The sequence below is a fragment of the Phaethon lepturus genome, unplaced genomic scaffold, assembly GCF_000687285.1.
Source record: "Phaethon lepturus isolate BGI_N335 unplaced genomic scaffold, ASM68728v1 scaffold15709, whole genome shotgun sequence".
NCBI lineage: Eukaryota > Metazoa > Chordata > Aves > Phaethontiformes > Phaethontidae > Phaethon > Phaethon lepturus.
In genome coordinates, this window is record NW_010562914.1 from 7,610 (window position 1) to 20,164 (window position 12,555).

General features: G+C 34.9%; 1 protein-coding gene across 1 annotated transcript in view; it reads left to right on the forward strand.

Annotated features, from left to right (window-relative positions):
• Positions 1 to 1,939: 1,939 nt before the first annotated feature.
• The window catches only part of LOC104626504 (gamma-1-syntrophin-like), a gene marked incomplete at its 3' end in the record, with an annotated part of 24,235 nt that continues 13,619 nt past the window's right edge, over positions 1,940 to 12,555 (forward strand). Inside the window, exons 1-2 of the mRNA XM_010294444.1 lie at positions 1,940 to 1,945; positions 3,169 to 3,303. Of these exons, the coding sequence (XP_010292746.1) occupies positions 1,940 to 1,945; positions 3,169 to 3,303 (141 nt within the window). The remainder of the gene's footprint in view (positions 1,946 to 3,168; positions 3,304 to 12,555) is intronic.

Genomic DNA, 12,555 nt, shown 5'->3' on the forward strand with positions numbered 1-12,555 from the left:
TTTGGCTCAAACATACAGTCAAAGCATATTGGCTTAACAAACTGTTATCAGCTGAACTATGCTTCTCTTTTCACATCTGCTGTAACGTTTTGCAGTTTATCATACATTTGAGCAGGAGAGGATGCCTTGCCTGACCTCGCGCTGACAGCTGCAGTAGCTCAGCTGACATGCCGTATGCTGTGTCACTGCTGTAAGTCAGGGGCAGGGCAGAGCCCTCTGCCAGTGAAGTGTACAAGACTTGAAGGGAAAATTTTAGCATGCCCTCTCATGGTATCTCTTAAAAACTGGTAATGGGAACAAAAGCTAACATGAGCTACAACCCTGCACTCCCATGCTTCATCCACACACACACATGCACACCATCTAGCTCTTCACATCTGAGAGATGGCAGGGGTATAGGCTAGAGACATTATCTACCTCCAACCAGAATAATTTTACTGGGGCCACGTGGATGAAAAATGTTGATGTGCACAGTAATTGACATGAAAGCATACATACAGGATGTCTTGCCTAAGTTCCAGCTCTGGATAACGATGCGGGAGTTCATATCTTTATTTGATTCAGTTTACTGGATGCTTTGAAGGGGGTGGGGGAGAGAAGAAAAAAGAAATTTCAGCAGACAAAAATGAAACATAATTAAATAATTAAATTCCAGTCTTTGTTCTCAGGGACTTCTCTTGAGCTTATCTAATGAACCTGAACTATATTCTTCTCCTTTATGTGGTTGTTAATGCTGCTCTCAGGTAGGACAGGGAAGGATGTAGTGTAACTGAAGATGTAATTTGAACAGTATCATAAACCAGCTTTCGTAAAGCCCAACAACAGTAAAGTGGTTCATTACATTTTAGAGTGTCTGATGTAAATAAAATCCCTGAGTGTGTGCGATCAGTCTTACCAAGGAGCAAAATGTTTTGTTGTTCCCAAGTTTGGTTTCCTTGTTTAGACTGAATAAGCTCAGCCCACATGCATTTAGAAACCAATTTGACTTTTAATTTTATTCTAATGGCTAATTTTGTCTGCTCTGGTTATGTGCCTCTAATTCTCACAAGACGACCCTCAGCTTTTGCAGAAAGACTCTTTGGAGATTTTATAGGGTTATTGACCAAATCAGAAATGTGTAGTCAAGTAAGGCAGAGTTACTATAATCCACCTATCAGAGGCCGAATTTATTCCATTGACAGTTATCAGGGAGGAGGAAAAGCACGTCTGCAAACCTTTGTGTAGGAGAAAGACATTTTATAAGTGGTAGATGTTTGTAGGCCCTTTTATTTGACCACAGTTATTTACAGACTGCTTTATTCAAATTCCTTTGTCACTTACTGCTTACTTCACAACTCCATGGAAAGAGGAGTCATTTTAGTCTGTAAAGCAGAAGTTATAAGGAGAGGACCAGGGAGATTTAACTTTTTTACATTCTCTTTATTTTAATGTCATAACATTTTATGTATGATATGAGAGGGAATTTTTTAGTAGTATAGAAAACCTAATGCCTTTCGTGATCCATTTATTTAATTTGTCTGCATCAATCAGTTTCTATCTCATCCTATTTAAAAAAAGACAGCTAAATATTAGAACAAGGCTGTATGATGTCTTCTGACCAGAGCTTCCACTGACCTCAGTGTGAGTTCAGTGCACGGAACTCTTCATTTTTTCTTCCTCTTACTTAGTTTAAAAAGAATAAAAACAATGTCAAAGCCACTTTAAAAGTTATGGATGAGTTATACAGATTTGCTGCTCATGTCCACGGAAAAACAATTTCCTAAGTTTGAGCGGAGCAGAGGTGACAGAACAGTTTGTCAGTGGAGAATATTATATAGAGCTATTTAAAGGTTGTCCTCGACCTTTCCACCTCTTTTAAAACCTCTTGAGAGCAATCGAAACTTTTCTTCTGCCAGTTGCCTCCTGTCAGTTCCATATTTGTGTTTGTTCTCTCCACACCATGGATGTAAGTTATCAGAGCACATTATGGGGAGATCTTCCAAACCCTCTTTTAAACTCTTGTCTGAGAAAAAGCCCTCAGATTCAGCCAGGTCAGCCTTGGCAGTTAAAGTTCACAGCAAGAGTTTTGTTTCCTTGTTCTCCTCTCAAGCCAACTTTTTTCAGACAGTGGATTGAAATCTGACCTGAATGAAGACAATGGAAGTTTTATTATTGACACTGATGAGTACAAGATTTTAAATATTTTTAGATATGAATTTTCTTCCGCGACACATACGTGCATATATATATACCTCTATCTATGCAAATACGTATAGGTATCTAATACTAGTAAATTGCATGTTGTAAGGCTAAATTTTTAGATTGTTTGTAAGCAGATTTCTCATACTAAAAATGCTCTATCAACATGACCTTTGTCTATTTATGAAGTGTAATAAAAAGTGCTATTTTCAACACAGCCTTCAGTGAAAAATTATTAAATACTGCAGGTGCTTATACGTGCAGACTTTTTCACTGCTCAAACCTCTTATATATAATGCCCAAAAGAGTAGCTCAAATAGGTACTGCCACAGAGACAGTTAAATTGTTGGAAAGTCACTTATTGTATATTGAAGAATTCTACAGAATTCCTGATCTCTAACCATAAATGTAAAATACAGAAGTGGAGCAAGAAGTAAGTTACTAGTGAGCTGCATTCTTTGTTCTCTTTTCTCTTATTCTTAACTTCAGCATCCGCATTTGAAAAGAAGCATAAAAGCATAATCAGTGTTGTGCTCACAGATCAGGAAAAGCCCACAACAGGTTCATGTAGGCTGTCAGTGCTTACACCTGGTTAGATTGGAGGTGTTGTTGTATGTATTTTGGTGTAAAAAATAAAACATCAGCTTTTATTTCACGTCCAGATGAGGTGTCATCATTTAATATGAAGATGGAAAGTAAGAGCACAGCTTCTCTGAAGCAATTTGAAAGGAGTTTCACAAATTCATCACGGGCAGAATAGCACTTTACTACTGCAAAATCTACCTTTGCTAGTTGCTACTGTACCTATCATTCTCTTGTAGTCTGAGCACAGTAAATAAATACAGTGATCACTAGTAATGGATTTGGATATTCATTGATGTATTGATGGTAGCTGCACCTATATCTCAACTGTTCTGTTTCAAAATACTGCTTCTAGCAATGCAGAGTGCTAACTGAGAAAACTTTTTTTCTTTATTCCTTCCTTTGAAGACAAAGACAGGGATTTGTTTGCTGCAGGATGGTAACCAGGAGCCTTTCAAAGTGCGACTGCACTTAGCCAAAGACATTTTGATGATCCAGGAGCAGGATGTGATCTGTGTGTCTGGTGAGCCTTTCTATTCTGGTGTAAGTAGTTTTTATCTTTTCTTTTAAGACGTACTTTACACAAAGCAGAAATACTCTGTGTGTATCTGTGTGTGTGCACGCACACACACATATGCATGCATTTACTCCTAGAGTCTGATATTTCATTTTATACTGTTAACATTAAAAGTATTTTAATATATCTTCTTTTGAGAGTAAGTCTTAGCAATACTCATCCAAGAAGCAGCAATAAGATAATGAATGTTATACGCATGACTACAGTGTTGTTTCTCTGCACTCACCCTTGAATATTGGAGCCACTGAATGCAATATGAATGACACAAGCAGTGATTTTTGCAGTGAATATAGATACCTCAATGTACTTACATCTCTGAGTATTGTCTGTGGAGCTGATAAGACAGTTGATGGTTAACTGTTATGGCCGGGCTTTGTTGGTAGAGGAATTATCTGCTATCCTCTGTTGCTTTGGTTGCTTCATACGGTAGCACAACACCAGACTTCATGCGTGTTGCCAGTCCATGCTGTGAGGGTCACTAGTTTTACTAGCACATCGTGTTGACAAAGATGGACTTGAGCTGGAACAGCATAATAATGTGATTTATGAATTGCTGTTATTACATGATGTGTCAGATTTCTTAAGCATCATATTGAATTTTGTGGACAAGAAACTGAGCTTTGTAGGCAATTGTTTGGAAGATATGTAAAATGTAAAATAAAATAATATTGTAGGTATTGGAACTATTGTAAAGCTGAATTTTTATTTCATTCTAGAAGATAACTAAAAACCTAATAGAAACCACTTACTATTAATTTCTATAGCCATTTTTATATATAATTATGTTACATAGAGATATTTTAAGATTTATGGGAAACTACTATAAACATTCTCCTCTCCCTTTGAGCTAAATAAAATTATCACAGGATTTCACGTTAAATCTTGTGAGGTATAGTAGTGTAATATCTGTGCAAATATTATATGACTGCTACTATGTCTGTTTTATTAATTAATTGCGGCTGTTGCCGCATCCCTGTATCTCTAAATACAACTATAATAAACAAATGCAAAACAGAAACCAGAAACAAATTGGTAGAATGTTGGCAGTGCTAACAGTGCAGAAGATTAATAGAAAATGTACAGGAGAATCCATCTCACTGTTAATAACATCTCAAGGTGAATGGTTCTGAGTTTTTCTCTGAAACAAGAGAAACAGACTGCCTACACTGTCTCCATACAGACTGTGTTTATTTGCATGCCAAATCTGACATTAACTTTTCACAGTTTCATGCTGTACAAATACAATTTACTAATACAGGTCTGTGTGCTGTATATGGAATATAGATGCTCCTTTTAGCAATCAGACTGTACTATTCCTCAGCATACAGGACGTCTAGAAGCCCAGACAGAAATTAGGAGTTCAAGTGCAGACTATAGTTCTTCAATTAACAACACACACTGTGGCACCGTTACTCCACCAACACCATTCTGGCATTATTTATTAAAAGATATTAACACTCAAAAATATAACTTTCATTATTGTACTGTAATATCTGTTATTACTGCTGAAATTGTTATTTAAATAACTCCATGAAATGTATATTTAATTTTTTTCTACTGCTCAGCAAGGTTTTCTCTTACAGTTTTGCCCTCTTCAGTTTTGCAACGGCACTGTATAGTGGATGATTTGCTTCATCAATTACACTTCACCTATCTTATTTGCGTATTGAATGCATAAATCATTACTGATTTATGTTAGCATGGTGATGAGTTTATTTTCTCTTGGAAGTGTCATTGTTAGGCTAGTGACTTTTGAGCACTTTACCCTGATTTCCTCTGGGATTAAGATTAGGTCTTGAATCAGTAGGTTCATTCCAACTAAGGATGATTGGCATTTCACAGTTATCTGTCCTTTTGTCACAGGTAATTTAAATCATCTGGAATCATGTGCTTTGATTGTATAGCATGATCAGACAAGTCCCACAGGCTTCCTTTTTTTGCATTTTTTTCCTAATTTTTATTTCTGATGTATTTGGTTTCTTGTTTGGTTGTTTTTTTTATCTTTTACTTTCCTTGGTTGATTATGTTTTGGTTTTTTTATCATTCTACATGAGTGACCACATCTATTTATCTTTTACATGCATTCTACAGAGCAAGTGTTTTCATTAACAATTGACATTGAATGCCACATAGAATAAACTCTAAAGAATAAAAATAAATATTGTAACTGAGGAACAATAGCATTGTTAAATTCTACAGGCAAGCAGCTACAGTAAAAGTTCTTTTTAATCTTCACATAATTGATTATAAGGTTTTACTTAATCACTTCTGCACTGTTAAGGAACAAAGGCTATTACTATGTTTCTGGTTCAGAACAGTATCTCTTCTGTTTGTTGGGTCTGAATCAATTTGCATGCTCCTCTGTGTAGGACAGACTTTAAACAGCCACTTAACGTTCCAGTGGTATCCTGATCTGCATCCTGAGGAATAATCTAAATTAAATCAATGGCTCCTTAGGAATGAGGTGCTGCTTAATGTGAGTACATGGGATAAGGACCTAGTTCTTAATTTAGAACACTTCCATTTTGGTGGAAAACAGTTCTAGTTTCCCAAAACTAACGAGATGCAAAGCAACCTTGTTTCTTCTTTCATTGTACACAGGTGGAAGTAAAAAAATAAAATGCATAAAAAATTATAAGCAACATAAAGAGTATTAAACACTAAAAAAGAAAGCATCTATTTCTTTAGTAGGCTGAACAAAATTATAGTGTTAGTGAGGATCCTGCAGCAATTGTACCTGTAGCAATTCCATAAAGCATCAAAGATCATTCAAACAATCAAGGATTAGATTTAAATTTGAGCACCAGTTACCTCAATAAATATTACAGAGATTTTTTTCTCTCTGCAACAAGATAGACTTGCTTTCCAAGAGACTGAAACATAGTGGGTTCTCTGTTATGCTGCTGGTGGATATCTGATGTAGATTTCAACTCAATTGTGAATAGCCAAAAGTAAGATGAGAACATTTGGTGAAACTCAAAGCCTAGAAAGCAGTGTCTTTACTAAATCAAATTAAATCCTTGACTGTAGAGAGGCTTTATAGTATGGCAAGTGTATGCCTGAGTTGGAGTAGCTTGTGTGCTGATGATATCCATCAGTCTCTCTGTGGGAAAGTTGGAAGATAAGACTGGTGACTGTTAGGTCAGGTACACTTTATTCTCCCCTAAAGTACTGGACCCTCACAAAGTATTTTTTTTCATAATTGTGGTAATGCCAACAAACAGCTTTCTTATAATTATAATAAATAAATAAATCTCCATGACAGTTACCTGTGGTACAGAATATTTAGGATATTTACTTTTTTCATCTGAAAAAGAAATGCCCTGAAAACAGCTGAATTAAACCATGTAGGACCTTCATCAGTATTGATGGCAGAAGTATGTAAGATTTTTATTTTATATTTCCTTTTAAATATATTTATTGAATTACATGAAATTATACTCACAAAAGTTTGCTATATGGTGTTCCGGATGACAATGTGCAATAAGGCAACTCTTAGTCTTTTTAGACATATAGGTCAATAGCCTGGCCTAACAAGGATAGCCTAATACTGTCCTTGCTGAAAATTATGATGGGAGGGGAGATAGCCTAAGATACTGTGTATCTGATCTGAGATATGACTCTTCAGTAGATTTATTTCTATGAAAAGTTTTAATCTTTGCAATTCCAGAATGAAAATTTTTATTTTAGAGTTAATCCTCACAATTTCTATCACCTTTCATGCACATCTGAAGTTGAAGTAAAAGGTTTATTGTGTTTTATCAAGAAAAGTAGTTTGCCTGTCTGGGGAGCCATGTTTTTTTTCCTTCTTTTCTTTAATAAATTTTATTTGCTTGCTAATCATATTCAGAATTTTTTCTAATTGAGTGTATGCACATGTGAAATCCATAAACCGAGGTTATGACAATGTACCATCTGACACGTGAGATCCGTAAAGCAAGGTTATGACAGTGTACCATTTGACAAGATGGATGATTTGAATCAGCTACTGTTTTTCTGAAAGACTGAAAATAAACTGTGAGCAGCTGGCAAATTGCTAAGTTCAGCTACCAGGACAGTTTGCATTTTTACATCATTTTCTTACATGTTCTGTTAGAGAGTCATGGATTTTCCAAAATACTTCTAACTCACCTGATGACAACATACAGATGATTCTCATTTCTTTCAAGTAATGTAATTCTATGCTGCTGTGTAGTAATCCATTATTTAATTAAACATTAATAATTTCTTTTAGTTTTTTTTTAATTAAGGATTTTTTTGGGAGATTGATGTGAAGATCATTCATAATTTCAATACTAATAAAAAGTGAATGCACATTTTTGTGAATTTATAGAGCAACAGCTCTCAGAGTAGCACGGCATTTGTCCAAGGATTTAACTGAGGTTGATAAAAATGTATCTGAATATAACCTATGTACAGTAATTGGTTTTTTGACAGATAAAGAAACCTCCATCAATAAACACCTTTTCCAAGGTCAGAAAGTAACACTGACTTAATTTGTTGAACTGTAGCCAGACCTGATTTCTGGCATTATTAATCACAATAATTCTTCTTTTACTTGTAAAGAGAAGAACATACTATATATCACTTTTAAAGTTGTCCTTTCACTATTGAGAAATCAACTGTGTTGAAAGATTTATAACTCTATACAAAGCCCATACACTATTACAAAAAACAAGTTGTATTAGAGATTTCAACTTATAAACTTTGCATAATAGCATGGTTTTCTTGATTTTTTAAAATTTAAATTATAAAGGTATTATTAATTTTTAAGTTTAAGTTTTAATTCAAAACATATCACTTAAGTGTGACTTGCCTGAGCAGCCGGATGAAGTTATTACCTTCCCCCTGCTTGCACGTTTTAAAGTTTTGGAGACTTCCTGAGAGTGAATTCTAAATCTGTTACATTGGGTCATTCTTTTTTGGAGTTTAAAATTTTCTTTCCATGTATTTTGGTGTAGGTAAACCAAGCGTGATTATTACTAGCAATGTTAATGAGTAGAAAAATAAATGAAGAAAAAAGTGAAAAGCTTGAAATAGTGAACACATTGTTTTGATTTATTTTCTGTATTGTATTTATTTCTGTTTTATTTACTATTTTGATTCTCATGTGTGATTGAATAGTATGAACGGTGCCAAGGTGAAACTCCCTTTCCTGGAGAGAATTGCAAATATGTGAACAGATAGGTCACCTTTCAAACAATTTCCATTCTTGTTACTTTCACAAACCTACCAGTAGGAATGGTGATTTTTTTTTTTTTTTTATCATGTTGGTATCTGTCAGCTATTCAGTGGAGTGAATCCATTTTTTCACAGAAGTCATCAAATATCTATCAAATAGTGGTAACTTTTTTCTTCCCTGCCAATCCAGAGAGCTTTTTAGTGACAATTTAGAACTGACAGATATGAATATGATTATTTAGGAGCAACCTAAGCCAGCTTATTTTTCTGCAGCTAATTAAAAACAAAAAACATGGCAATCTACTGAGGTTCAAACACAGGACTGCCATTTGTAAAGTGAAATTTGAAAGAGCAGAATAGATTTTTCTCATTGGAAGAACATTTTTCCTCCACAAAAAAGAATAATATTGCAAACCAGAAAACACTTGGAGAACCCAAAGCATTGATCAATGTCAGTGTATGATGTGAGGCAGTAGGTAGAAACTACGACTCTCATGGAACTACAGAGAGTGTTTGTTACCAAGCCTAGTGAGAATTCAGATCCGTACTGACTTTGGGTTTGTAGGCTTTTTTCCTCTTTTATTTCTGTATTAAGGAATGCAGTACTTTTGAAATAAATCAGTCCTAGGAGTAGAATTTTTATAAGTAGACATTTAGGTGAATGTTTCTGCTTTTAGGTATATGCCATAGGACTGGGAACATTTCGAAGTGAGAACAAGCGAAGGGTGGGGTGCTCTTGCTTGTTCCAGTCAGTGTTAACAGTCCACACAACACAGCTGTGTGTACTGTCCTCAGTCTGTAGCATGGCTGCTGAGGAAGGGGGATTTCCAACTGGCCAGGCATTCTGCTGCCATCCCTCACTACCCACCTTCTCCAGTTGCATGAGGAACTGAAATACAGAGACAAGCTTCGAACGTCACGCGATGGAAGTTGTTAGCAGATGAGCAGTTCTGCTGGCAAACGTTGTTAACACTATTAATTCAAACTGGAAATGTGACTGACCTGTGTCCTATGTCCTTTACACGCAGAATGGGTGTAAAGTTTGACTGCTCATGTCAATTAATCCAAAGAAATGCCAGTAAGGAAGAGCAAAGCATTACCAAAAACAGGAACTAAATTCTCCCTTATTTAAAATGCATGAAATAATTCAATGAAAAGTAACAATCTCATGACATTTTCTTATTTCAAAACGTAGTGGGATTACTAATAGCTGATAAACTACACAAGAGCATTGCCTTGAAGATATTATGGCATCAGATGTTAACAGGCTGATCTATGAATTTGCTGCCAATGTATTGATTATATCTTTATATTTCATTATTATATTTAAAAAATATATTCTAACATTTTCCTCCTTTTTTTCCGTACATTTTTCCATGCCACTGTGCTATTGTAAATTCCTCTTTATGTCTCTTCCTCTTTTCCCACCTACTCTTTTGCTCTGCACCCATTCAGCTTTTTTCTATGTTCTTCCATATGTACAGTAACTTGATGTCTGTGAACATCATGATGTGTGAAAAGAGAGAACTTGTTTTCTTTCTGGACCTAGACGAATTAATTCTTCATACCTTTACTCTTGTAAGATGAATAACCAGACACACCAGTGTCCCAAACTGAAAATGTAATATTTACATCCTAATAAAACGGTTGAGTAATGGAAAATTGAAGTTTTACATGCTGTTAATTCAGTTTTATGAAGACTTTTGAAGTTTCTTTATCCTTTTGTTCAACTGTTATTTGACCACTTTCAGAGAGACAGATTATTAGATCACATTAACTTACTGATCTATACTATATAGAATAAATAATTTGAAAGTATTACTAATTAATTATTATTGTTAAGAGTCAGTTAAGCAATTATAAGCTTTCTTCTATATCATATACCAGTCAGTATGAGATATTTGAATCTTTACTGTGCCCTGTGATTTAACTGTTAAAAATAACATTAACTCTTGGCTAAATGTAATTAGTTAATGATTACATAAGATTCTGTGTTTTCCTTTCCTGGCTATTTACTGTTGCTGTGTGCTCACACAGATCTTCCACACTTCTAATCTCATTTAAGATGACATCTGTGATCTCAGGAAGATCATATGGATTTTAAGGAGAAAATTTAATATCTCTTTAATGAAAGCCTAAAAAACATTGCTTCTGTTTCACTGCATAGCTCTGAGGAAGAATTTTTTTTGGCAAAAGTCTTAGCTCTCCTTTCCAGTCAATGAACATATGTGTGGATGAGGAATTTTTTGAGTTAAAAGCATGGAAAATTCTGACAGCTTGGCAGCAGCTTTGAGTTTTTTAATAAAATGATAACTACTTTTTTTCTGTTCAGGAAGCAGCTACTAAAACACTGCTCTGACTCTTGAATTTAAGGATCCTGGGAGCTCTAACCTTCCCTCTGGTGCAACATAGATAATAAATGCGATGAAGGAATTACAAGATCTCAGGACATTTTGTGTAGTCTTGGCATCAAACTAAGCAGCTTCTCATGAGAATCAAGTTTTATTTTGTAAGCTTGGAGATGAAGTTGCTTTGGGAATTTTCAAAACTGTTGCAAATTCAATCATAGAATACTACCCTTTGCAAATAGAGAGGAAAGCGAAACTAAAGAAAATATTAATAGACAAATCTACAGCTTACAGAGATTTTTAGTTAGATTTTATTTTAACCAGATAGTCAGAATCAATGGAGCAGCATTATCTTTAACCTGGAACAGCATAAACATTCAATCAGGATGCTTAGAGCACTTCTTTACTGGTACAAAATGTTTTGCCTTCCACAGTTATTGCCATATTTTATTAATGAATAATTGTAAAACATTTTAAGAACTTAAAGCAATTAGACCAATGAAAAGCATTTTATTATTGTTATTGATCATTTGAAATGCTAATTAAAGGCATCAGAACAAGATAATTTGCTTCAGTTTGCTGGTCAAACTTCTTTATTTTATTAATCATTATATTAAAATATTATTTTACATTAATATATAGTGTGTTGCAGACAAGGTTTATTCAGTTCACTCTGGTTGAAGACAGCACTGAAAATGAACTTTGGCTTGTGTTATTTGCAAGTCACATACAAAAAGTCACATGGAAGTCACAAAGAAAAGCTTACTCAGGTAAAAGAGTTTTCTGGCAAAATATTTCAAAGCTGATATCTAACATCAAAATATTTATTGAAGTTACTTTGCAAGTCTAAAGTGAGGACTTCATCCTTTCAAAGTTAAATTTGTCATCCGCTCTATACTTAATGGAGGACATAGATGATGAAGATGATTATGACCTAACTTAGGCACCTGCTTTGACTTGCCTGGATTGAATGTATTTATTTTTCTTTACTGGTTACAAGACAAAACTTGCCTTGACCAATGGCTCAGTTTTAGGTGGTTTTAGTTTAACTGTGGTTAGATGAGTCCTATTATTTTTCTTCTAAACTTCTGGATAAAAAAAGAGGAGTAGTCCCAAGCTGGGGTCTGATCCTAAGCCAAAATTCTGGCGTATGAAATGTGCAATGCTTCAGACAGTTCTGGAAAAGCTGTTTCACTATATTGTTTAGGTGAGGTTTGCAGTCGCAGACTAGGGGTTTACTGATGGTTTGCTAATGAAATATGTAACTGATATGTAATTCTGATTTGTATTTTTGAAGATCATTAATTGTTTGCATGCTTGTAATTGTTAGCTATCACACTGTGAAGAATATGTAAGTTGTTATGCTTAAGATACACCAGAGTACTATTTCTTTGAGACTGAGAAGTATGTTGAATTAGCCTAGGTTAAATACAATGCAACACCTTCATTACACATAACACATCACTTGGGTGGATCTAGTTTGCAGTATGTTTTTAAAGGCCAGTTCAGTTCAGTAAGAGTCCAGACCTGAAATATTTAATATCTACTCTCAATGGAGATAGAAAAGAACCTAGAAAAAATACCAGATGAAACTCTCTGATAAATTATGTTTGTTGTGGTTTAACCCCAGCCGGCAACTAAGCCCCATGCAACCACTCACTCCTCACAGTGGGGTGGGGGAGAGAATCG